At 40.6% G+C, this 24886-nt stretch overlaps 2 protein-coding genes across 3 annotated transcripts; one reads left to right on the top strand and one right to left on the bottom strand.

The window, feature by feature from the left end:
- Window positions 1-329: 329 nt before the first annotated feature.
- On the top strand, window positions 330-15095 carry LOC123985747 (coatomer subunit beta'-like). Of its 2 annotated transcripts, XM_046073590.1 has the most exons (22): window positions 330-438; window positions 1144-1281; window positions 1474-1560; window positions 1762-1888; window positions 2053-2201; window positions 2592-2738; window positions 5791-5890; window positions 5978-6120; window positions 6451-6650; window positions 7090-7200; window positions 8268-8356; window positions 8459-8565; window positions 8648-8791; window positions 8919-9049; window positions 9262-9469; window positions 9814-9924; window positions 10854-11068; window positions 11166-11258; window positions 11531-11711; window positions 11881-11952; window positions 13031-14002; window positions 14142-15095. In XM_046073590.1, exons 1-22 carry the CDS (start codon window positions 436-438, stop codon window positions 14229-14231), a joined length of 3618 nt encoding a protein of 1205 aa, XP_045929546.1. In that variant the 5' UTR covers window positions 330-435; the 3' UTR covers window positions 14232-15095. The 2 variants fall into 2 exon arrangements, with proteins under 2 accessions (XP_045929546.1, XP_045929547.1); XM_046073591.1 differs by lacking the exon at window positions 330-438 and having other exon boundaries at window positions 1193-1281; window positions 1474-1523.
- Window positions 15096-15118: 23 nt separating this feature from the next.
- Window positions 15119-20846, bottom strand: mrps22 (mitochondrial ribosomal protein S22). The gene is made up of 8 exons (XM_046073592.1): window positions 20689-20846; window positions 19890-20047; window positions 19629-19793; window positions 19301-19444; window positions 16740-16823; window positions 16362-16507; window positions 16148-16256; window positions 15119-15550 (listed from the first exon to the last, which is right to left on the bottom strand). Exons 1-8 carry the CDS (start codon window positions 20813-20815, stop codon window positions 15467-15469), a joined length of 1017 nt encoding a protein of 338 aa, XP_045929548.1. The 5' UTR covers window positions 20816-20846; the 3' UTR covers window positions 15119-15466.
- Window positions 20847-24886: the final 4040 nt, after the last annotated feature.

Consider the following 24886-nt stretch of genomic DNA (forward strand, 5'->3'; position numbering starts at 1 on the left):
GACAATATTGTCTATTTGTTGTTTATATAGCTAAACAAGCATGTAAACACATTTCTTGTTTGCATAAATCTACTTGGCTAGTAAAGTTAGTTCTGATTAGCTCATCATTCCTAGCAAAATATATTTGTATTATTTTTTTAAAATATCAGTTTATTTTTTTACTTAATTTTGCTGATTAATGGTGAAAGATAAACGGTTGTATTTTGACTATTAAATTAAATTGTGTATTTTTTCCCAGTGTCAGTCCTAACTTTCAGTGTAACTGCTCCGAGGTTTATTGTGAAAATAAAAACCGGAAGTCATTTTGTATGTATTCTCGTTTACTTGCTTGCAAAACGTTCTCCACTGAGTCACAGGAGAAGCTGGACGAGTGCAGCAGGAGGCCGGTCTTTTTAGCTCCTGAACAGCACGGCAGAGACTCACTGACGTGGAAACATGGTAGGCGGAACAAACAAACAAAATGCTTTACCATAACTGTGTTTGTTGGTAACTTAGCTCTTTTGTCAGTGGGACGCGATACCGTGTGCGAACAACCACTAACTTAGCCAGACACTTTAACACCAGAATTGGAAACTCCATGCAAAACTTTACGTTTAAGTAGTAACGTTAAGTTAACGTTACGTGTAGCTACCAACGGCCGAATCCAGAAAGTGCTTAATATTCTGTGATCGAAAGTGGATCGAAAGTTAAAACCAGCGCAGAGAAAGTATTTAGAATATGTTTTTGTTTGACATAACTTACTCATCCCATTATAGATGAAATGAAAAGGCTACAAATTGTCATTGACATGATAAGACTTGAAAGGACCCAGTCATTGTGGAGAAGTCATGCATATAAAATGTGGAATGGGTACAAAATCAACTGACACACCCCCTCCACACCTATGTCCAAATCCTGAAATACCATAGAATATATAAAAAATGTTTCCGCTTTACAAGATGGACGTCCCGGAATTAAAAGTTCAAAACATTCCATGTAAAATTCAAAACACAGGCTGCTGACTGCATATTGAGTGTTTTTACAATCTACTGGGAAATACCGTCAGCTATTGAGGAGAGGAGCAGCTGATTAGTTACCAGTTTAGACTGGTGCTGATTAATATCTTTCAGCATAATCCTCTTTTTCTTTTATTATATATTACAGCCTCTGCGGCTGGACATCAAGCGGAAGCTGACGGCTCGGTCAGACCGGGTGAAGAGTGTGGACCTGCACCCCACTGAACCGTGGATGGTGGTCAGCCTCTACAGCGGCACTGTGGTGGTCTGGAACCACGAGTCACAGGTCACCATCAGTCACTTACATGTTCTTCTAATCACTCAACTACTTGTTTGATCACTCATCTTATCACATATTGATTCATTCTTGCACACGCACAATAACTTCATATTTCTTCATCAGGGCTTTTGATTGTCTGCTAATGATAAAGTCTGCATTATAATCTGGTTTGAATCCTGTGTGTATGTGTGTGTGTAGATGATGGTGAAAACCTTTGAGCTGTGTGACCTGCCTGTCAGAGTGGCCAGGTTTGTAGCCAGGAAACACTGGGTCATTGCTGGAGCAGTAAGTAACCATTGTAACCTGACTGGAGCATTAATATATGTCTTAAAATTACAATTCATGTCAGTTACCTTTTTCTTCTCTCAGTATGTTTAAATGTAACTACAGCGCATTAGGCAATTCCAGCCTTTGGAGGCAGTGACCATTGCCACTGAGATTTGTTTTGGACCAAAAGCACCTGTCAGTCTCTTTGTCTGTCCGCAGGACGATATGCTGATCCGTGTGTTCAATTACAACACTCTGGAGCGAGTTCACATGTTTGAGGCTCACTCTGACTACATCCGCTGTATCGCTGTCCACCCTACACAGCCCTACATCCTCACCAGCAGTGGTAGGAAAGAACTGCATCATACACAAACACAAAAATAAATGTTGCATATGCATCTAAAATGTGGTACCTAACTTTGTACATGAGTGGTTATAAAACTACCTGTAACTTGACAAGTAAAGCATATTCAGCACATACTCACCATCATTGTGTTTTTGTGTTTTCAGATGACATGTTGATCAAGCTGTGGGACTGGGACAGAAAGTGGTCGTGTAGTCAGGTGTTTGAGGGACACACTCACTACGTCATGGAGATTGTCATCAACCCCAAAGACAACAACCAGTTTGCCAGCGCCTCTCTTGACAGAACTATTAAAGTATATATACACACACAAACACACACACATACACACGGAAATATTTGTCTGAGCACACAAGAGAATATTGCTTTAGGACACAAACAGAAGAAAGTACTCTTCTTCCAGTTTAAATGAAGATAAAAGTGACAAAAAGGATGTTCAGGCAGGCTTCACTGCCTGATTTAACAGAGTTCATGGGAAATGTGGTCTCAGTTTTGAGAAACACTACCACTAACAACACTACTTCTGTTAGATAGAGGCTTTTAATCATCTTGATCATTTGCTTACACTATGACAAACTATCAATGTTATATTGATATTTACAGTGCCCTACAAAATATCCGTAGATCATTTAATTACTCATAACGTACATTAACTTTCAGCATGTTTGTTCTCTGACTGCTGCAGGTGTGGCAGCTGGGCTCCAAGAGTCCCAACTTCACTCTGGAGGGTCATGAGAAAGGCGTGAACTGTATTGATTACTACAGTGGGGGAGACAAGCCCTACCTCATATCAGGGGCTGACGACCGCCTGGTCAAGATCTGGGATTATCAGGTACCACACACACACACTGGACTGTATTTTCTTTCGCTCCGTATTGTGTAGCAGTGTAACGGTTTACTGGGTGTTGGGTAATAACAGTTTTATTATTCCTGTGTAGTTACATAGGACCGGATTTACTAATACCCCAAATAAAGAGTACATTGTACGTTCTAAAATATTGCACGTGTAATTGTAGTACCTGTTATGGGTGATTAACTAAGAATTATTGCATAGATGATAACAGGTGAAAACACGATGGAGGTGGCAGTATTTAAAGGGGTTTGGCGTGTTTTAATGGTTTCCACCATGGAGAGTCAGGAAGGAAATAGCCTCTGCGTAAAGGCCTTGGTTTGTTTCATTCAGTGTGTCCCGAGTATGTGGAAAACGTATGTACTTGCCCACCTGAAAGACTGCTTTGGGAAACCCCAGCAAAAACAGCTACATTAGGCTGAAATGACCCAGATGTGAGGAAATGCAGAGTTGCAAGACGTTTGGGCAAGGTTGGTATTGCGTGAGTCCTTCTTGTAACTGGCTCCAAATCAGTCCTTAGGTCAGCCAGCAGCTCCAATATGGCATGACTGTAGAGGCAAAATGTGCGCATTATATGTTCCTCAGTCATGCCAAAAATATTGACACGAATGGAAAAAACCCTTTCTTAATTCAGTTCATTTCAAATTTGCTTTATTGGCATGAATGTTAAAACAACAGTATTGCCAAAGCTTCAAGGAAAATACAAAAGAGCAATTCAAATCATACAGTTAAATAAATAAAATAAAATAATTTTATTTATATATATTGGGTATAGAATAATATTATCTAATAATTTTAATTTCTCTATGTCTTCTTTCATTTCGATTGTGTTTCCTTCTCCAACGATAACAGCAGCCATCTCTGCACAACACTTGGCGCAACACCTTCCTTTCAAACAGATTAAATACAGATGCTGTTGCACTCACATGAAATTGCGTTTAGGCTTGTTAGATCACATTGCGTCCAGTAAATACATGTATTTACTTGTTACCCTCAAATTACTTGGCACAATAAAATTGAAACACCCCAAATTGCATATTCATTAAGGCAAAAGTAGTAAATGAACAACAGGTGGTACCTTGCTCTTTTGGAAAACGTCATTCTCTGTGCACACCATTAGTAGATCAGCTTACATGTTACGCGGTGATAACAAGTTTGCACACGTTTTTACTCACGCAAACCTTTAGTAAATCTGGCCCATAGTGTTTTATGTCTGTCATGCCAAGCACCACTATTTTACAAAACATGCTTCTTCAGACAATACATATACTAAAAATCAGTTACATCATTATAAGTACTTCAACGTGCTTTCAAATATCATATTTACATGGAAACATTCCAAATGAACCTTACACTGAAAGTGTCCAATATAAATGCTTTATATGTCAACAGCCAACACAGTCTTTGTGCATCATATGTATTTATCTCATTACACAGTTGCCAGTAAAAGTATAAAGAATATTTTTCAGACAGCACACAGAACAAATGTCCAAATGTTCTTCGTCCAGACTGACATACTTTCTAGTTTCAAAATTAAATGGTTAAAGACCAGATCTTTTCTGGGTATATAAAGATATTTGTGTTTTGTATAAATTATATACAACAGTACCATACTCTTATGTTATCATCCTAAGTGTACGCAGTGTTGGTTTGGTCTATAATGTATATCATCAGCCCACTGCTCTTTACTGTAGAACAATGTGCACATCTTTTGACCGAGAGTTAGTAATTTGTTTATCCCAAATAATAAATGTCATTCATGTCTTGCATGCATTTAGTATCTTAAATAAAAGATTGATAACGGACACACATGAGCAGTTTATACAGTGATGTGAAAAAGTGTTTGCCACACTGAAATGTTTCAGATCATCAAACAAATTGGACAAATTAGACAAAGATAACATAAGTAAACAAATGACAAACAGAGTAATAGAGATTTATCAGTCTGGAAAAGGTTATATATTTCTAAGGCTTTGGGACTCCAGCAAACCACAGTGAGAGCTATTATCTAAAAATGGTGAAAACCTGAAACAGTGATGAACCTTCCCAGGAGTGGCCGGCCGACTAAAATTACCCCAAGAGCGCAGCGACGACTCATCCAAGAGGTCACAAAAAAACCCACAACAACATCCAAAGAACTGCAGGCTTCACTTGCCTCAGTTAAGGTCAGCGTTCATGACTCCACCATAAGAAAGAGACTGGACATAAAGGCTCGTCTCAGTTTTGCCAGAAAACATCTTGATGATCCCCAGGACTTGTGGGAAAAATACTCTGTGGTAACACAGCATTTCAGAAAAGGAACATCATACCAGCAGTAAAAGATGGTGGTGGTAGTGTGATGGTCTGGGGCTGTTTTACAGCTTCAGGACCTGGAAGATTTGCTGTGGTAAATGGAATGGTTCTGCAGCAGGACAATGATCCAAAACACACCAGCAAGTCCACCTCTGGCTAAAGGAAAAACAAAATGAAGACTTTGGAGTGGCCTAGTCAAAGTCCTGACCTGAATCCGATTGAGATGTTGCGGCATGACCTTAAAAAAGAGGTTAAGACTCGAAAACCATCCAATGTGGCTGAATTACAACAATTCTGCAAAGATGAGTGGGCCAAAAGTCCTCCACAGTGCTGTAAAAGACTCCTTGCCAGTTATCGCAAACGGTTGATTGCAGTTGTTTCTGCTAAAGGTGGCCCAAACAGTTATTAGGTTTAGGGGACACACATCACTTTTTCACACAGGGCCATGTAGCTTCGGATTTCTTTCCCCTCAATAATAAAAACCTTCATAAAAACTGCATTTTGTATTTATTTGTCTTATGTTTGTCTACTATTTCAATTTGTTTGATCTGAAACATTTCAGTGTGACAAACATGCAAAAAAATAAATCAGGAAGGGGCAAACACTTTTTAACACCATCGCATAGGCTAAACAGTACTGTGCAAAAGTTTTACACAGTGCTTTCAAAAATAGTACTGTAAAACGCTTAGCACAGGGTTGTGACATTACATGAGTGTATGTGCTGTGTGTCTTCATCTACCAGAACAAAACTTGTGTTCAGACCCTTGAGGGTCACGCCCAGAATGTGACCTGCGTCCGTTTCCATCCTGGGCTGCCAATCATCCTCACAGGCTCAGAGGATGGTAAGTTGCGTATTTTAATGAAACAATATCCCAATATCCCAAATCAGCACAGCATCTTGGTTCAATTGGAACTCTTTGTTTCCTTAGGCACTGTTCGAGTGTGGCACTCCAACACCTACCGACTAGAAAACACACTTAACTATGGCCTGGAGAGGGTGTGGTGTATATGTGGACAGCCTGGCTCCAACAGTGTGGCCTTTGGCTATGATGAAGGCAGCATCATCATCAAGGTATACTGTGTTCTTGTTTTACATTTGCACATCTCCCAGAAAGTTTTACATCTTTATATATTTTAAGCATTACATACTGTTGTTCTCCCTAATTCCTCATGTAGTTGACTGAAATCACCAGTTTTAAAGAATATAAAGTTGAAGGGTCATGGTGTTTCCATATTCCGTGTTGTACGCAGCTACGGGGTTTGTGTAAACTGGCAGGAATATTTGTTGACCTGTAATATAAAAATGGTCACCAGCAGTCCCCCCATTCCTGCATTCCTCTGTGTTCCTTTCTTCTCTTGGTTCTTATCTTGCACCTTGCCGTCCTCTCCCTCTCTGTCTCAGCTGGGTCGGGAGGAGCCAGCCATGTCCATGGACTCCAGCGGAAAGGTCATGTGGGCTCGCCACTCCGAGGTGCAGCAGGCCAACCTGAAGGCCATGGGAGAGGCTGAGATGATGGATGGAGAGAGGCTGCGGCTGGGTGTCAAAGACATGGGCAGCTGTGAGATCTACCCCCAAACCATCCAACACAGCCCCAACGGGAGGTGAGGCGGTCCTGCTGGGGGTGGAAGCAGTGGTGATGTTAAAATTTGAGAAGCTTTCTCACATATGAAATCTGGTGAAGTTGCATTCCTCTTCTACGTGTGAAAATGTGTACGTCACCTGCGAAAGACAGCTTTTTTTTTATGTATGTCTTGGTTTAACCTATTGAAAGAGTTTGACAATGTTTAGATGATTTTGACTAACAACACATCCAAGTTTTGTTGATAATAAATTCCTCCCTGGCCCCAGCCAGAGCATGTATTAAGTTCAAATGAAACCTGGACTGTACTGCCAGTATAGGTTAATAGGTGGTATTTGACTGCCTACCTGCATTCTTGCTGACTTTTGGGGGGAACAATTGTGTGTATAATCCTTATTTGAGGTTTCAAAATATAATTTTAAATCCAGAGATGCATGTGTTTTGTCTTTTTGTATTTGCAGATTTGTAGTTGTGTGTGGAGATGGGGAGTATATCATCTACACCGCCATGGCCCTGAGGAACAAGAGCTTTGGCTCAGCCCTAGAGTTTGTCTGGGCACATGACTCCTCAGAGTAAGTCTTAAAGGAATAGTTTGCCATTTGGGGAAAATACACTTTTTTTGCTTTGTCGCTGAGCGTTCGATGAGAAGGTTGATAGGCTCTCATGTCTGTACGCTAAATATGATGCCAGAGCCTGCAGGCGATGAGCTTAGCTTAGCATAAAGACTGGAAATAAGAGAACAGAACCAGCTTGCTCCATTGGAAGTCAACAAATTTACCCACCAGCTCACTGATCAACACTTTATCTTGTTGGCTTAATCCTCCTACATTGACCATCTTGCTGGACTGTAAAACTAATTTTCTTTGTTTTTAGTAAGTTTAGCAAATGCCTTAGGCGCTTGAGCAGTGAAACAAGTGGAACAAATGCATCACCATTATTCAGTTAGGGGGAGCAAACTTATGGTTTCGCTACCCCACTTATCTTTTTTAAAATGAAAATATCATCATATAGTCCCGCAATCAGTGATCAATTTACTATTTTCAGCAACAGACAAAAACCAAGTAATAAATTGGAGCATGCTTCCCCACTGTCGTCAAGCATGTTTTGCATCCAACCCTGCTTCAAATGGGATTTTATGAGCCATGCAGTTGCGTTCATCAAAGTGAATGTGAACACACAATCTCATAGTGTGTCTTCATTATTCATTTAACTGTAAGACTGAGTAGGGCCCGTACAAAATAATGATTTTATGTTTTGAAAATGACCCTGTGTTGTTTCCATAAGTCAGGTTAGCTGGTGTAGAAATGCACACCCCCGGTTAATTATGGATCTTTCCAAGTTTGCTACTCTATTTTAAAACGTAAGCTGGTGCCCATGAGAAGGGGCAAAAACAAAGAAAGAATTTAATAGGCAGACTTTTTAACCCAGGCTAGATGTTTCCCCCTCTGTCTGGTCTTTACCGTATGCTAAGCTAACCGTCTCTTGGCATTAACTTTATATGTAGCATACAGACATGAGAGTGGTAATAATTTACTCATCTAACTCTCGACAGATAATAATAAGACCTAATCACGCACCGGCCCACACTCTTAGATGTGGTCAGGCACAATATATTTAAGTGTGTACGTTATTTTTATAGGTATGCCATACGGGAAGGCAGCAGCATGGTCAAAATATTTAAGAACTTTAAAGAGAAGAAGGCTTTTAAACCTGAGTTTGGGGCTGAAGGTGAGATTCATTTCCTTTTTTTGTCATTTGACACGACAGGTTCAGTATGCATCCTGTATGTGCATGTCTGTGTGTAATGCTTAATGTCCTGCTGTCGCATAGGTATCTTTGGTGGCCTCTTACTGGGAGTGAGGTCAAACAGTGGCATGGCCTTCTACGACTGGGAGAGTGCTGAACTGATCCGCCGTATCGAGATCCAGCCGAAACATGTGAGTCAAACTGTTACGGCTCTTTACATCTCCAGCAGTCTGTCTACCGCCTTCTTATAATGTCTTGTCTTCCTGTCTTTAGATCTTCTGGTCTGACTCTGGGGACCTTGTGTGTATCGCTACAGATGAGTCTTTCTTTGTTCTGCGCTACTTACCAGAGAAAGTGGCAGGAGCCCAGGAGTCCAAGGAAGAGATGACAGAAGATGGGATAGAGGATGCCTTTGAGGTCAGAGACCTGTAGTAGTGTATTTCCTGAAATATTTACTTTGCAGAATGTAATCCCCAGAAACACAAAGGAAAGCAGGAAAAAATGTTTGTTAGCTACTGCATATTAATTTTTTAAAACTGACCAGGTGCTGGGTGAGGTCCCAGAGGTGGTGAAGACAGGAGTTTGGGTGGGAGACTGCTTCATCTACACCAGCTCTCTTAACAGACTAAACTACTATGTAGGAGGAGAGATCATCACCATTGCTCACTTGGACAGGTACAATGCATGTATACATGTAAATTTACAAAGACATACCAGCATGACAGCTACGTCCCTGGCATGCTGGGAAAATCTGCTGTATGGCTTTGAATCTACTTGGTGTCTCATCTGTACATCTTTCTCTTGCTATCTATTTCTGTCCAGTAAATTAGAAATGCCATAAAAAAAATCTTAAGAAGTGCCTTAAATGGGGTCTTTCTCATGTGTAGGACCATGTATCTGCTGGGCTACATCCCCAAGGACAATCGTCTCTACCTTGGAGACAAGGAGCTGAACGTCATCAGCTATTCTGTGCTGCTATCAGTGCTTGAATACCAGACAGCTGTCATGAGGAGGGACTTCAGCACGGCCGACAAGGTTCTACCCACAATACCCAAGGAGCAGAGGATCAGGGTAGCCCATTTTTTGGAGAAACAGGTACATCTCTCCTCAAACTTTTGTGTAGCTCTTTGCTTTTCTTTCTGCTTGACTATAAATTCAGGATTTGGATGAATGCATAATTTACAGAACATCAGGCAGCCAGATGGAGTAAAACCTCTGGGCAGAATTCTTCTGTGTTTTTATTAAAATATATTTATCGTGGGAATGGTTTTGCTTCTCACGCAGTCTCTTTTACCACTTGACTTTTTCACATGTACATAGTTTCACATAGTGAATTCTAGTTTTCTATTGTTGGCCACTGTGCTTTACATTAAAACAGATGACAGAGCAAAAATATATGTAAAACAGGGTTTTTTTTTGTGTTTTCTTGTGTTGTGTAGGGCTTCAAACAGCAGGCTCTGGCTGTGTCCGTTGACCCAGAACACAAGTTTGACCTGGCCCTGCAGCTGGGAGAGGTCAAGATAGCCTACCAACTGGCCTTGGAGGCAGAGGTCAGAGCACACGCACATACACACAACAATAAGACGAAAGCTGCGTCCCAAACAGATATCGCACACTAACTGTTTATACTTCGGACTAATTGTCATAGTATACTGGTTTAGGAGTTAGAATACAAAAATATCAATATACTGTACCATTACTTTCAAATGGGAAATTATACAATACTGTATGTGTGACATTGGTTGTAAATCAAACTACAACTTTGGAAAGCTACTGCTAATAAAATGTTACCTATTTTTGTTTTTTTGGGAGCTGGTTCACAACCACCTTTAATTTTTTTCCAGCTGTAAGCAACTTCTCCATGTCATTGTCATGTCGGCTCTGTGAGGCTGTATGTAAGAAGAGTGCTTTGAGCTAAATGCTAACGTCTCCATGTTAAAATGCTCTCAGTTACAGTGCTAACACGCTGATTTTAAGTAGGTATAATGTTTTGCATGTTCGCAATAGTTAAGCGTGTTAGCATGCTAACATTTGCTTATTAGCACTAAACACAAAGTACAGCTGAGGCCTGTGAACCAAAGTGGTGGACTGAGAGACAGATCGATAGTACCGCCCCTATAGCCATGCTTGCATGGCTTAAAACTATACAATTATAAATGTCTAGGAGGTGAATATGCTGATATGGTTTACTGTTGTTGCAACATTAAATAATGTCAGTCAGTTATATGCCTCAACATGTTTAAGCTAACATTTAGTATATTATGTGTTTTACTTAACAGCTTAGTTGACTACAAAACTCACACATTTGTCATTTGTGCTTCACATCTAATCATAAGAAGTCGATTATTATTGTGAGTCACAGCCCTGGCCTCCCATGCTTAGTAAGTGCCTCACAGTGTGTTATTGTGGCTAATGCTTTTCCTCCTGTGATAATCCTCTCGCCTGTCTCTTTTGCACCTTGGCACGTGGGTTGCTGTAGTCAGTGCAGAAATGGAAGCAGCTGGCAGAGCTCGCTACTACAAAGTGCCAGTTTAGCCTGGCACAGGAGTGTCTGCACCAAGCTCAGGATTATGGGGGATTATTGCTCTTGGCCACCTCCTCGGGCAACACCGACATGGTGGGCAAATTGGCCGAGGGGGCAGAGAGGGATGGGAAGACAAACGTGGCCTTTCTCACCTATTTCATGCAGGGAAGGTGAGTGGAAGATGAGGAGGGGAGGGGAGCAATGTTTGAATCCAAATATCAGTCAACTTGTTTATATATTTTTTTATAATTCTCTCTTTGTGTTCAGATTGGACAAGTGTCTGGACCTTCTCATCAAAACAGATCGGTTGCCAGAGGCTGCATTTCTGGCAAGAACATATCTGCCCAGCCATGTGTCAAGGTAAAGTTGTTTCCATTGAGTGCACAGCATAGAGTATGCCTGGGTTGTTGTTGCATGTCCTGCAGAACCTTTGCATGTACCAATTTACCCTATAATTTGTAAGAAATACCTATTATTGTTTCCTAGAGGACGGCAAATTGACATAGTCCAAATCAAAGCCCATGAAAAAATGTTGCTACTCCTGCAAGTTTTTTTTATAATGGTAATATCAGTGTTTGTGTATATTTACATTATGCATCACTGGTGAGCTGTATATGCTTCCCTTCCCCCAGGGTGGTAAAGCTGTGGAAGGAGAGTTTGTCCAAAGTCAACCAGAAGGCAGCAGATGCTCTGGCTGACCCCAGCCAGTACAGCAACCTGTTCCCTGGCCTCCAGGAAGCCCTGCTGGCTGAGCAGTACCTGAAGGAGACTCATGTCAGGGTCAGGCCGGCTGCAGAATACCCACTCATCACGGTCAGTGGAAGTCAGAGCAACTATACTTGAAAACTTTAATAAATAAATGGAGGAATTATTTTATCACTTTATTAGGTTAAATGCTGAGTAACTTCCACTATTTTAGTCAGTTGCTGAATTTGGATGATTGCGTTGCTAATTTATCATTATCCTGTCTCCCTATTTTCAGCCAAATGAGGACCGTAATGTTCTGGAGGAATCTGCAGGTTTTGAGGCTAATGAAGAGATCACTGAGCCAGAGGTGAGGACCAGAACCTGCACCTCTACACGACTGTCATATCAAGATGTCGCTCCTTTAATTGTTGCTGAATGCAAAACAGCAATTGGAAGATTTTCTTCTGCCTTCGATAGTAGCTGGGGAAAAAATCACTTAAAGGACAACTTTTAAGTGACTTTTAAATAACAACTATTTTTTTCAAGTCTGTCACAAGACAATATTCACATGCCCAAAATAATTCTTGGTCATGGATATTATTCCTGCAGTCCATACTGACTTTAAAGAGGTCTCTTTCTGATATGATTTCAGTATAGAAAGATGGGAGACAAAATCCACTGTCCTCGCTGAGTTACTGTAAAGGTCACAGTGTGTATCAAATGGGTATCAACAGGTAGATACAGTCTTTTCAGTACAAAAATCACTCTTTGCATTACAATTATTCAGTCATTACTCACCAAAGAAATATTATAAATAACGACTCCCACCTTGATTTGAAATCGAACTGCTGAACTTAACAATGAATGTTTGCACAGAGCGCAGTACTTCAATTCTAGAAGTTTTTCCATTTTGTGCTATTTTATACTTCTACTCCACTCAGATTAAGATTTTACATAAAAACATGTCACAAACGTGTAAAATGCAACTTACTGTTGAAGATGAGACCAGTTGTACCCAACCTCTTATAAAAAAAAAAAAGAAGCACTGTCAAGTTGTTAACAGTTCTAAACTTCTCATATGGTTTCATTTAAATAACTTTTTTTAAGCTTTCCTAAAGATGGTAAATTATCCAATATTTAATAAACAAAGCACTTAATCATCACTTATTGTCTTAAAAGCTAGCTCCACCTCGAGCAGCTACAACAGTAAAAGGCTGCGTACACATTGGTGTATCAGTATTAAAAATCCTGTGTAATAACATGAGTCACTTTTTCTTTTGATACTTAAAGCAACATTTACTTATGCAAGATTTTGAATGCAGGACTGTTATTTCACATGAAAATAAAAGTCATATGTTCAAAAATGGGTATTGGATGAAGATACACTTGAAAAAATGTGAACCTTTTTTAAAACAGAATTGTAATTCTGCTTATTTTATATATAGGAAGTGGTGAAGAGCCTGAATAAAACTGCCATGGTAGCAGCAGTGACACCTGCAGAAGCAGCAGTAGTGGAGGAACCCATTCCAGTAAAACAGATCATAGATCCTGTTTCAATAACAGAAGAAGAATCCACCCCAACAGCAGCATCCCCGCTGCGTGTCGCAGTGACAGAAGAGTATGTTGAACCAAAACAAGCAGAATCTGTGTCTTCTGAGGAGGACACCATCACTAAATCCGAGGAGCCTTCAGTCTCAGACTTTTTGGAGTCCACCACAGAGATCACCCCCAAAGAGCCAGAGCTACAATTCAGTCCCTTGGAAGATGTCGGATCATCAGCTGAGACCGAAGTCTGGGACAATTCTCCAGCAACTGACTGTGTACCTGCTGCCTGTGTTTCTGAAACATCTCTAACCATCAGTGAGACAGTGGCAACAAACACTATAACAACAGAGGATGTCCTAGTTAGCACTGGTCTGATAGTTGATACTGATTTAATAGAAGCTATAGCAACTGGGGAAATGCCTGTTTACGAAGAACTGGAAACAAGTATTATCTCCTCAGAAGCACCTGCCATCATAGATACAGCAGCAGAGGAGAATGATGTTGCAGCACCATTACCTGTTGCAGTGGAGGAGCTCATCTCCTTTGAAAACACGGCCAGTCCACTGTTCAGTGCGCCTGTCCAAGTCAAGACTTTTCCAGATCTGGCCCTTGATCCACTGCTAGACCCACTGGAAGATACAATGCCATTACTGAAGCCACTCGCAGCACAAGAACCAGAACAAGAGGACCAAACCACAGCAATCCCAGTAAAGCCTGAGGACAACCTGGAGCCAGCTGTGGCTCTACAGGCTGAGCTAGTAGTTTTAGCCCCGGTTGCAGCTCTTGCAGTGGGGAACATAGCGGAGGAGGAGGCAGGTCCTGAGGAAGCTGTGGAACCAGCAGAGGACCTTGAGGCAGAGATGAATGACGAGGTACACCTCAGTTTTTAATCCTATAGCAAATATTTACCCATAAGATGGCATCAGATTTCATGTGTAATAAGATTGTGTTGTATGAAGCCATAAGCTTCTTGTTTCCTTTAATGTAAGGCCTTTTGTTTTCCACCTGTAGGTCCTGGATGATCTGGATCTGGACAATTTTGACATGGAAGATATCGACACCACAGATATCAACCTGGATGAGGATTTCTTGAGTGAATGAATAGGAAATCTTTCACGAGCCAATCTTTCTTTCAGTGACCAAAGAACATAAGGGCTTTTTTCCGAGACAACTACAAGCTAGACTAAATGTGTATAAATATATGTTACTGTAGGATTAAAATTGTCCTACAGTAATTCTCTTTTGGAAATACGGGATACATTGCAGCCAGTGAATAAATCCAGCTCAGACTGTTTTTTTACCCTGCACGTGCTACAGAGATAGTACTGCAACCATTATGACCTTTTGTATTAAGATGGCTTTCACAGCAATTTTAGTATCATGTTTACAGTGAAAATCTAAATTTTAGGGGTAGAATTTCTACGAGCCACATGCTTTATCAGCATGTGCACCATCACGAAAAATTAAAAAATTACTCAGTACTTCTTCCTCATACAGCAGAACATCACTGTTGATCCAAGCCACTGAGGAATTCTTCCAAGTTTGAATATTGCTTTCATTGAAGTGAAATTCAACCATTTGTTTTCGAACATTCCTGCTGGATCAGAGCAGTATTCATTTCTATCTGGGACAAGGCTCCCTGTGTTTTGACTGCCATGCTTTTTATAAATGGTACGTTTTAAAAAATGTTTTGGATCCCTATTTGGTTATATGCAATGTCTTTATTACCTCTACGGTGTTGATGTCCTAATAGTTTGCCGCGTAATTACTTCTCAGAGCTACAATCAACACATACTGCTGCTTTTGCTTTATCGTGTACACTGAAATATGAAATGAACGGTGTGTTTCGGTTACAGGTGCCTTACTTGTGCTTTTGTTTTACTTATTTGTTTTTTCAAATGATGGATGGTATATCTGGACCTGTCTGACTTTAATAAGCACATATCAATAAAGTTTTCCATGTTACCCAGTTATTTTACTCCAACATGTCACACAAGTACGAATCTCTTTATTTAGTTATGTACATCACTTTACCCAACACATGAGGCTTGACTCAGAGTTCCAAATCAAATACACATATAGACAAGAGCATTTGACTACAATTTCTCCACATGGATAAATGACAAACTTTGTGCATCTTAGGAGTTTCAAAGCAAATTCTTCAAGTCAGTCGTTTTGAGGTGTACATCTTTCATTTAGATCAAGGAGGACGTCTTACTCTTTGACCCAAACAGTGAACGAAAGCAGGCCTTCCCCCCCGATGGGAAGCCATTTTCAGTCTGTTCCTCTGGTTATGGGTACCTTTCCTCATTGTGGATGAACTTGTATATTTCTATCTAGGAGTGGGCAACCGCCTGTTCATACGCCTGCAGGGCCAGCTCGATGTAGCCTGACCTCTGGGACTCCTTCTGGGCGTAGATCTGCAGGGACATGGTTCAAAAGGTCAGCAAAATGGAGGAGGGAAAGGTCACCTTACCATTATTAAAAAAACTTTCAGGAGTGGGGGGCATTTTGTAAAAGAACAATCGCAGTATTACTTGTTTCAGCTGCAGACTAATAAAACACAGCTCTGTATGTGCTCCACAATCAAGCATGACTAAATGAAAGGCCTTGTGTGACAGTGACTGTAGCAGACAGACACACACCCGTGTCTCCTGCCGCTAACCTTTCACATTAAATGGCTGTCATTCTCAATGTCCCTCCCCAACTGCTTCAAGGCCGAGGAGCTGCGAGCGCTAATAAGACCTGATGTGTCCTGGGCTTGGCCCCGCAGTTCCCATGCTGGAGACAAACCCAAACCTCTCACACGGGAAACCTTAGATGAGACGGCCTTGACTTGACCTCTCAAGAGCTACACTGACTCTGATTTACTCTAATACCGGAGACCTGACAATTTATATGACCTGGACAATTGCTGGATCACATGGCAGTACATAATATACACATAGCAAAGTGAAAACAAGTGTATAATTGAGCTACAAGTCAGCGGATATTTCCTGTCAAGGTTGAGTTCTCACCTTAAGCAGGTCGGTGCCCGTGGCCTGCTGGGTGGCAGCTTCCTGCGCTGACTCACTGTGGGGGTGGACCTTGTGGAAGAGAGACACTACGCTCACGGCATCCTGGAGCCTGGAAACACACATACTGGGTGGTTAGGTCACAGCTCTCTGCCAGTAGGTACAGTTGCTGGTGCAGCCTAAAATCGGCATGCACTCATCTCACACACACACTCACAGCTCTCTCTTCAGCATGTCCCCTATAAGCCCGTCCACCCTGCGAGCGTTGAGCAGGTACCAGGCCATGCCTCCAAAATGCCTGGTGGAGCGCAGCAGTTCATATTTGCCATGCTTGTCCAGGTCCTCATAGGTGGCTGCATGTACCTAAACACGGGGGCACACAGAATGGATATGATCCTAACTTCATTGTATGTTTTAGACACTCTGCACAATTCTCTTCTATCTCTCATTTTACACTAAATATCAAGTTACGCAACTAAAATACAGAAACTGACTGTCACTGACATTTCATGGTTTAACAGGTTATTTGCAGTCTACATATTTAAGTTCAGTTGGTGATCGGGTCAAAATAACAGGAAAATCAATGTCATCTTACCCTGATGTATTCTGAAGAGTCTGGTTCAAATTGAACCAGACACAGGTCCAACACATCCTCATGACGGTCCTGGGAAAACACCATCTAATGGAGAGACACGTAAAAATAAAGCCTCTAGGTGCTCAATGGACACCCGCACAGGTGTTTTCACTTATTTTGCCTGATTAGACCTCTTTACAGGACTGTACTGGCTTTCACACACCATGCGTGACATCCACGCCTCACTGCCTTGTCAAGGAAGACGGCTTCATCGTTGAGTGCATTTAAGTGCACTTTAGTAATTATTAGGTTTTTGGGGGTATTCTGCCAACATCAAATTCTGGTTTGAGAAACCTGTACAGGCTCTTGTCCAGTTCAGAGAAACCTGAATATGCTAGATGGAGTACTAGAATAATACTGCAAGGTAAAAAACATGTAAAGAATACAGGCTTTAAAATTAGTTTTACAACTTAGCTTTGCAAATGTTTTGAGGAAGATACATTCAACATGTTTAGACCTCAGAGACGCACACAATATGGGGTGTATAACGTTAATGATGGTTCCGTTCCATTTAGTGTCCCAATAATCAATACCGGCGATGCGGCATGTACGATACAAGGGTCCAGCAACTGACTGACAAACAGAATGCAATTATGATTAACAATAATTACACCTGTGCTTCTCTTGCCATGGCATGTCAAAAGGTCTGCTGTGCACACTGCACGCACACACAGCTGTGTCCCAAATCAAGATCAGTGTGCATTCAAAAACAAGAGTGCTGCTGATGTACACTTGTCCCACAAGGCAATGCACAAAAGGACAAGCAGGAGCTGCTCATAGCTACAAAAAGCGGCGGCTTACAGCTAATGGAAATTAAAAATCCATATCAAAATATTACAATAAAGAATGTATAATACAGAAATGTCGACCTTCTGAAAAGTTGAAAAGTTCTGAAAATGGTTAATTTATGCACTCAGTACATGGCCGGGGCTCCTTTTGCAGAATCCCTGCATCCATGAAGGCAATCAGCATCTTCATAAAGCTTGTCAGCAGATGAAGCATGAAGTGCTCCAAAGTCTTCTGGTAGACGCTGCATTGACTCTGGACTTGATAAAATGGACAGTGGACACCAGCAGAGGACATGGCACCACAAATCATCAGACTGTGGAAACTTCACACTGGACTTCAAGCAACTTGGATTCTGTCCCTCTCCACTCGTCCTCCAGACTCAGTGACCTGGATTTCCAAATGAAATGCAAAATTGTCTTTCATCTGAAATGATGACTTTGAACCACTGACCAACTGTCCAGTTCTTTTTCTCCTTAGCCCATGTAACATAACTTTGATGTAGTCTCTGGTCCAGGAGTGGCTTGACACTAGGAATGCTTGTAGTTCCTGGACCCATGCCTGGTGGCTCTTGATGAACTGACTCCAGCATCAGTCCACTACTTGTGAAGCTCACCCCAAGTTCTTGAATCGGCTTAGCTTGACAATCCTCTCAAGGCTGCGGTCATACCTGTTGCTTGTGCACCTTTTCCTGCCACACTAGAACATTCCAGTCAACTTTCCATGAAAATGCTTTGATCCAGCACACTGTGTGAACAGCCAGCCCTTTCAGCAATGACCTTCTGTGGCGTACCCTCTTTGTGGAGGCTGTCAATGGGTGTCTTCTGGACAACTTTCAAGACAGAAGTCCCCCCCATGATTGTGTGAGTGAACCAGACAGAGATTAAAGGCTGTTCTCAGGCCGAAATTTTTTATTCTAATATTCTAATATTTTGAAATGTGGATTTTTGACTTCCATGAGCTTCCAAAAGCCTAAAATATTTCACTTTTTGAATTAAATTATGGGGAAAAACTTTTTCAAAATATTCTAATTTTCTGAGATGCACCTATATGACAATTAGTATATACTCAGCCAGAATATTATTAAGGTTGCTATTCATGCCTTGAAACATTCATCACGTACAATAAATGGATTGCAAAAACAGTATAAATCATAGACACAGCTCAGCAGGTGTACAGGATTAGGTGAAATGGGCTGGAGAAAGGGGGAGCTAAATGTGTAGAACAAAGAAAGAGAGATGGGGGAGACAAGGTAAAACAAATAACTCTAGCTGCCATTAGCGAGTTAGTGGATTTATTAGCAGATTCTACTCAGACTGGGAGAGTGTTGTTGTTTGTTTATCATTAGCACAGGAGCTAAATTGGACCGCCATAAGGACGGTTTCTGGGGAGGCACCCAGCGGGTGATTGTGGGGCACACAGTCTCTGAGACTGATGGAGGCTAGTTTGATGACAGGGAATACAGTACCGTGGTGACTGACATGGGCTCTGACTCGGGAGACTACAACGATATGGCAGGTTTGGGAAGGGACAGGAGAGGCGTAAAGCAGGGGAGGAGCGAGTGTGTTATTGTGAAGTTAGACGTTATTTATTGAAAAACAAGACTGCGTGTGATGTTATACTGTGTTGAAATAAATGAACAGCAGCCCCAAACTCCACAAATCAGCTGGGCTGCAGAAGGCTGCAGGCAGGGATAAGAAAAACATCTAATGATATCAGACTTTGCCATTTTCTACCTTAAGGTTCTCCTCCTTGAAAATGAGAGGCGCTGTGAGCTTGCGTCCATCCTTGGGGAAGTAGACCTGAATGAGCCGGTCTCTCTCCTCCCAGGTCGCCTTCCGAAGGGTCCCGCTGGGCTCCCGTACAACAATGAACCTCTCCTGGGGACAAACAAAGCATGTATTTAGTATGGGGATATTTTTGAGTTACGTCCATTAACAAAGTACAAAATTAGTTTCATCAAACTAAACTGAAAACTTCTGGAAATATAAGACCAATTAAATTGTACATGAAACAAAAAAACTATGGTCTATAAGCACACAAAATAAAGCACCATGTGCCTACTCTGTGAGGGATGTTGTAGGTGATGTCTGTGAATACATATTTGGCTGTGTCCATGCCATCCAGGATCTTGTCCTCGGACAGCACATCGTTGATGGGCTTCCTCTCCGGCAGGACGGGGGGCATCTGCAGAAGCTTCTTAGCCTGCTCTGTGGCTAACATGGTCGCCTGGAAACACACACAAGGCACTGGATGAAACAAGTGTTACCGTGACATGTGTGTGCGTGACTGAGAGGGGCTATTATGGTTTATTTAAAAGGGCACCTGCTCCAGTTGCTCATCAGTCATGAGTTTATACACAGGCGGCTTCAGTTCCTGTTTAATGGGTCGGAACACTTTCTGCAGGTTCAGGCCTGTTATCCTGGTGAGGATGTCCTGCACAGCTGGATCTGTGAACTGGGGCTTTGCACTGTCTGAGAGGGCTGGAGGAAAGTACACTAGTTTAGCACTAGTGCTACTTCACATTGCTCCCATCTTTAATAAGACATGCAGTTCACCAAGCAACACATCATGATTAAAACTTAATTTTCATAATTCCATTGTAAAGCTAACACTGTGTGTAACCTAACCGTGGTGACAGCGCATTGGATAAGACACATGCCTTTAGTGCGAGAGACCCAAGTTCAATTCCCCACTGTGACCCATCCACAACAGTGTCCCTGAGCAAGACACTTAACCCCTAGTTGCTCTGACATAACGTTATATAGCAATTGTAAGTCGCTTTGCATAAAAGCGTCAGCTAAAATGAATAAATTCCCCTAAGTTAGCGCTATTTAACCACTACTATTCGATTTTAATACAAAGCTGCTAATGTTTCATTAACTACCGTATTGCCGAATTTATAGAAATATTCTAATGAGTTGTAATATTTATTAAACATTCTTCTAAAGAGTATATATCGTTGCCAGTAGGTAAGACAATCTTAAACTGGCCGATGTGTTAGGAGAGTTTTGCAATAGAACAGAAAGTATCGAGGCTACTGAAACACGTTACAAGGTCAGCGTTAACGTTATAGTCCAGAGAATTGTTCCACTGCAATAATATTCATTGCTTTAAAACGTACCGTTATCTTGTGTCCCACTACAAAGCGTCCTGGCGCCACATCTGACCAACACTTGCTTGCTCTTTTGAACATTTTTCACCCGAGAGTAGCTCCGGAATAAGCACCGTGTTGTACCGAGCGCCGCCATGTTTGTTATTACCTCATCGAGGCGACGTGACCTTTCACCTTCAGTTCAACAGCCAAGCAGTGATGGGATATGTAGTGTGTTTTCGTGTGTGTACATAGCCTACATTTCAGTTGTTTATTTGCCTTTCCCATGGGCTATCATGGGCCATTTTATCAACAGTGTAGGCCTTATAGACAAAACAGGCAAACCAAGAAGGAAAATACTTGTTTTTTTTTCCTCTACAATTTTATCTTATAGGCCAATTTTATATAAGCGATAGTGCTTTAACAATATTACAAAAACAAACGTTTTCTGCTGGCTAATAAAGTAAAAGAAAGTCCAGACAAAGACTCATAGCACTGAAAAAGAGCAGAGAGATTTATAACATAGCAATACAATAAAATAACAAATAACAGGCTATAATATTTGACCTTTAAAAAGTACTTGGGAAATGAATTTGTATGGACTAAGCTCTGTTACGGGCCAGCCTTCTGTAGTTCCTTAGTGATTGGAACTCACAATGGATATAGTAGCCTACAGCAATACAAATCATTTTTTGAGATCAATTGAATTGCTATTTTGATCACCAGGTGGCGCTGTGTTGCCAAATATCCTGAAAACGTGCAATGCCTGCACAAGTAGATCACAAGTAAAGCATATTAGAATACTCTTGCTGTCTTGGATGAGGACTGTTAGAGATAATGCTCATTTATACATAGTGTGTGTTTATAGTCTCACAGCCTCTTTTGTCTATCTCCCAGCTCGACCCTGTGTAGCCTACACACATTCCTAACTTGTCGTTACAGTATGTTCTTGAAATTGGCTGATAACTTTAAAATCTGTCTGAACGATAAGAACTGTGCAAGAAGTCAGACACTCCACTTAAAGAAAAACACTCCCATAGGTTTAGGCATGCATCCTCTATCAAAACAGTTCTATTTGCCCACTTTATTTTCCACTTGCCCTGATTTATACACTAAGTCTATAAAGTGTAACCAAAATGATCTTGTACTATTATCCATGATCATAGCGATGTGTAGATAATTCATCCTATGTGACAATTATGTGATAATCAAACTCATTCTAATTGTTTTTATCAAATTGTTGCTTTTTGTTTTGTATGAGTTTTCTCTTTCTAATAGATTTCAATGACAGATGAATTCTGCATTTCACTAGAAGAGTCATTACGAAAAAAACATATTGCTTATTTTTAATGTTTTTATTTTTTGTAATTGATAAGTGTTTATTTTAATTTTTTCATTTTATTTTCCCCCTAATGTATTTTATCATGTACTGTGTCATTTCATTTAATCTTTCTCCGTGTGTCTATGTGAAGCACTTTGCACATTGTTTGGAGAAGTCCTCAATAAATAAAGTTTATTATTATTATTGTTATACTTTATTTAGATAAAATGCAATACTGTAATAGATTATTTATTGATTATAAATAAAATAGGTGTGCTTTCAAATACTGAGGATGTAATATGAGGAGAGAGGTTGCAAACATATATACACACACTTTTTTTTTTATCTATGCAGAAAAGTTATATTTTTATCACATTTGTGCATTTGTTCATTTGTGTTTGCTTGCTAAAGCAGGTGGTCTGATTCATCTTAAAAAGTACCACAAAGTCTGAAAGTATTGCAAGTAAAACAAATGTCACTGTCTTGCAGCAGTGCTTTATGTAGTCAAAAAGTCCTTCAGCAGTTGATACTGCACACCAGGTTGTGCAGCTTTGGGGTCATTTGCGCTCTCAATGCTTCAGCAATGAGTCAATCATTGACACATACGACTGGAACACATGCTGTAGAGTCACATCCAACCTTGATTAAAAATCAAGTGATGTCCATCAGCAAAAGCTGTTGTGAAGATATGAAGAAAAGCTGAGGATGAGGACAGCAAGTGTTTGTCTTAGAGATTTCTGATTAATACCACAAAGGGATGCTGCCATAAACATGAAAAGAAAATTTACAAGACCAGGGTTAAGTTGTATACGTGTAAAGAACTTAAATAAGTGTAAAAAAAAGCTATGAAATTAATCTGATATAACTGTTATTTAAAGTTTATGTGGCCTTGCATATCAGCATGTCAAGGATAATTCTGGCAATATTTGATATTTATTATCAAATATATAATAACATATATAAACAATTCAATAAGCAGTACAATACATTATTGTCAACAAATCCCATTGAAGTCAACAACCAACAATACTTTTTGACTTTCCTACTCTGTCTGTAGCTCTATGTCCCAAACACATCTGTTCCACTGAAGGTGTAAAAAGGGGGTTGCAAATATATATTTTTATTATCTTTTATATATTTAATTAATTTATTAAAACAGCTGAAGTATTTAGCAGCAGGAGTAAATAGTGTTTTTGTTGGGAATTATTTTCAGTGGTGAATTTGGTGTGCTAGTGGGGTAGGGAGAAAGTGAAGAAATACAGAGCAACAGCATGGCTCACTGATGTGTCTTTTAATGGTGTCTGGACAACAATGGAGCTCTGTGGCACAGAGGAAGAACATATATCAGGCTTTTGATACATAAACATTTTGATACATATTGTTGATTTTTGTCTTTCATTGTTTTATTGTCTTTTATTTATAAAACATATATCACCAGACATATCCTTTAAGGACAAAAAAGTATGCATGACAACAAGCAGCTGATCGCAACTAACTGTGAAGAATAGAACGTTTAGAACAAAGCCTTTTTTTCACATTTTAGATCATCATGGAGGAAGAATGAGCTCACATGGCGTCATCTCAGTTGTCATCCCTCCCTGTCTGCCTCGGCACACACATGCCCAAAGTACAGTAGTACTCACAAGCCCCCCAACATGCTACCACTATCCGCAAACCCAAAAAGCAGCCGCCACCACACAACCCCAGAGAGCATTAACACAGCATCATGTGCCATGCACGCACAAACCCTTCCTCCAGGATCTTGTTTCCCCTCTCCTCCAGCCTCCAACCTCCTCCTCCCCCCTCACTCCTGAGGGCCCTGACTCCCCCAATAATCTGCAGTAGGATTTAGATATTAGGCGGACAGATGGAGGTGTGGCTCAGTCGGTAATGAGGTGAGCAGTGGCAGCGAGTCCGGAGGCCCAGACACCGGTGAAACGACGTGTGGATTGAGCTGTAAGAGGCCCCTACACAACCAGATGTACACAGCTGTCACACTGCTGACAGAAAGTAATCCTGCGACCCCAGCCCACTGCCAGAGAGAGAGGAGAGAGAGACTGGATTAGTATCTCTCCTGTGGAAGTTTAATGACTGCAGCTTTGTTTCCAGATTCAAGAAGAAAAGGTTAATCTATCTATCTATCTATCAATCAATCAATCAATCAATCTATCTATCTATCTATCTATCTATCTATCTATCTATCTATCTATCTATCTATCTATCTATCTATCTATCTATCAGAGCATTAACTTCAGTGGAAGTCTGTGAATCTAAAGTGGCACTTAGCTTCAGCTCCCAGGTATGAAATGTGAAATGCTCGCTGTTGAATTGGAATTTCCGTTCACCAACTGAACCGAGTTTGAATTGACCCTGAAATAGAAGACACACAGTGGATCTACATGGACATAGCTATTTTGCCAACACGCACTGCAAGAAAATAATTTTATACTCAGTTTATGTTAAATCATATTCAGACAGAGATTCTAGATTGCAAGTGGGAGACTTGTATATAGATCAATGCCAATTTCCATTTTCATGTGTTTCACTATATGATTTTTCTGCAACATTTGCATTAACTTGCTTATTTTATTTTTGAGAGTAATATACATCGGTATAAATGTGTACTAAAACTGGAAACAGGAATGGGACAAAGTACCTTTGCTCTACTACTGTGCTAAAGTAAAACTTTGAGAATCTTGTACTTTGCTTACTTTAGATGAAAGCAATAGTTGTTTATAGATTTATAGACATTTTCCATACAAAGCATATCATATATATCTTTTAAAATATGATGCAAAGTGATAGGTGAAAATGCTCATCACTAGATGAAGTCATTAAACCAGCTGCAATATCAAAATGCAACCTACATGTTAATGAATCAATTAAAATCCAATATATCTATATCTA

Source organism: Micropterus dolomieu, linkage group LG17 (genome assembly GCF_021292245.1).
Source record: "Micropterus dolomieu isolate WLL.071019.BEF.003 ecotype Adirondacks linkage group LG17, ASM2129224v1, whole genome shotgun sequence".
Taxonomy (NCBI): domain Eukaryota; kingdom Metazoa; phylum Chordata; class Actinopteri; order Centrarchiformes; family Centrarchidae; genus Micropterus; species Micropterus dolomieu.

Coding starts and splice junctions, on each gene's coding strand:
- LOC123985747 (XM_046073590.1), top strand. Junction 9,050..9,261: donor ACCATTGCTCACTTGGACAG/GTACAATGCATG, acceptor TCTCATGTGTAG/GACCATGTATCTGCTGGGCT. Junction 11,953..13,030: donor AAGAGATCACTGAGCCAGAG/GTGAGGACCAGA, acceptor TTTTATATATAG/GAAGTGGTGAAGAGCCTGAA.
- mrps22 (XM_046073592.1), bottom strand. CDS start 20,815: ATGGCGGCGCTCGGTACAACACGGTGCTTATTCCGGAGCTACTCTCGG. Junction 16,257..16,361: donor GACATGCTGAAGAGAGAGCT/GTGAGTGTGTGT, acceptor GTGTGTTTCCAG/GCTCCAGGATGCCGTGAGCG. Junction 15,551..16,147: donor CGGGCACCGACCTGCTTAAG/GTGAGAACTCAA, acceptor ATGTCCCTGCAG/ATCTACGCCCAGAAGGAGTC.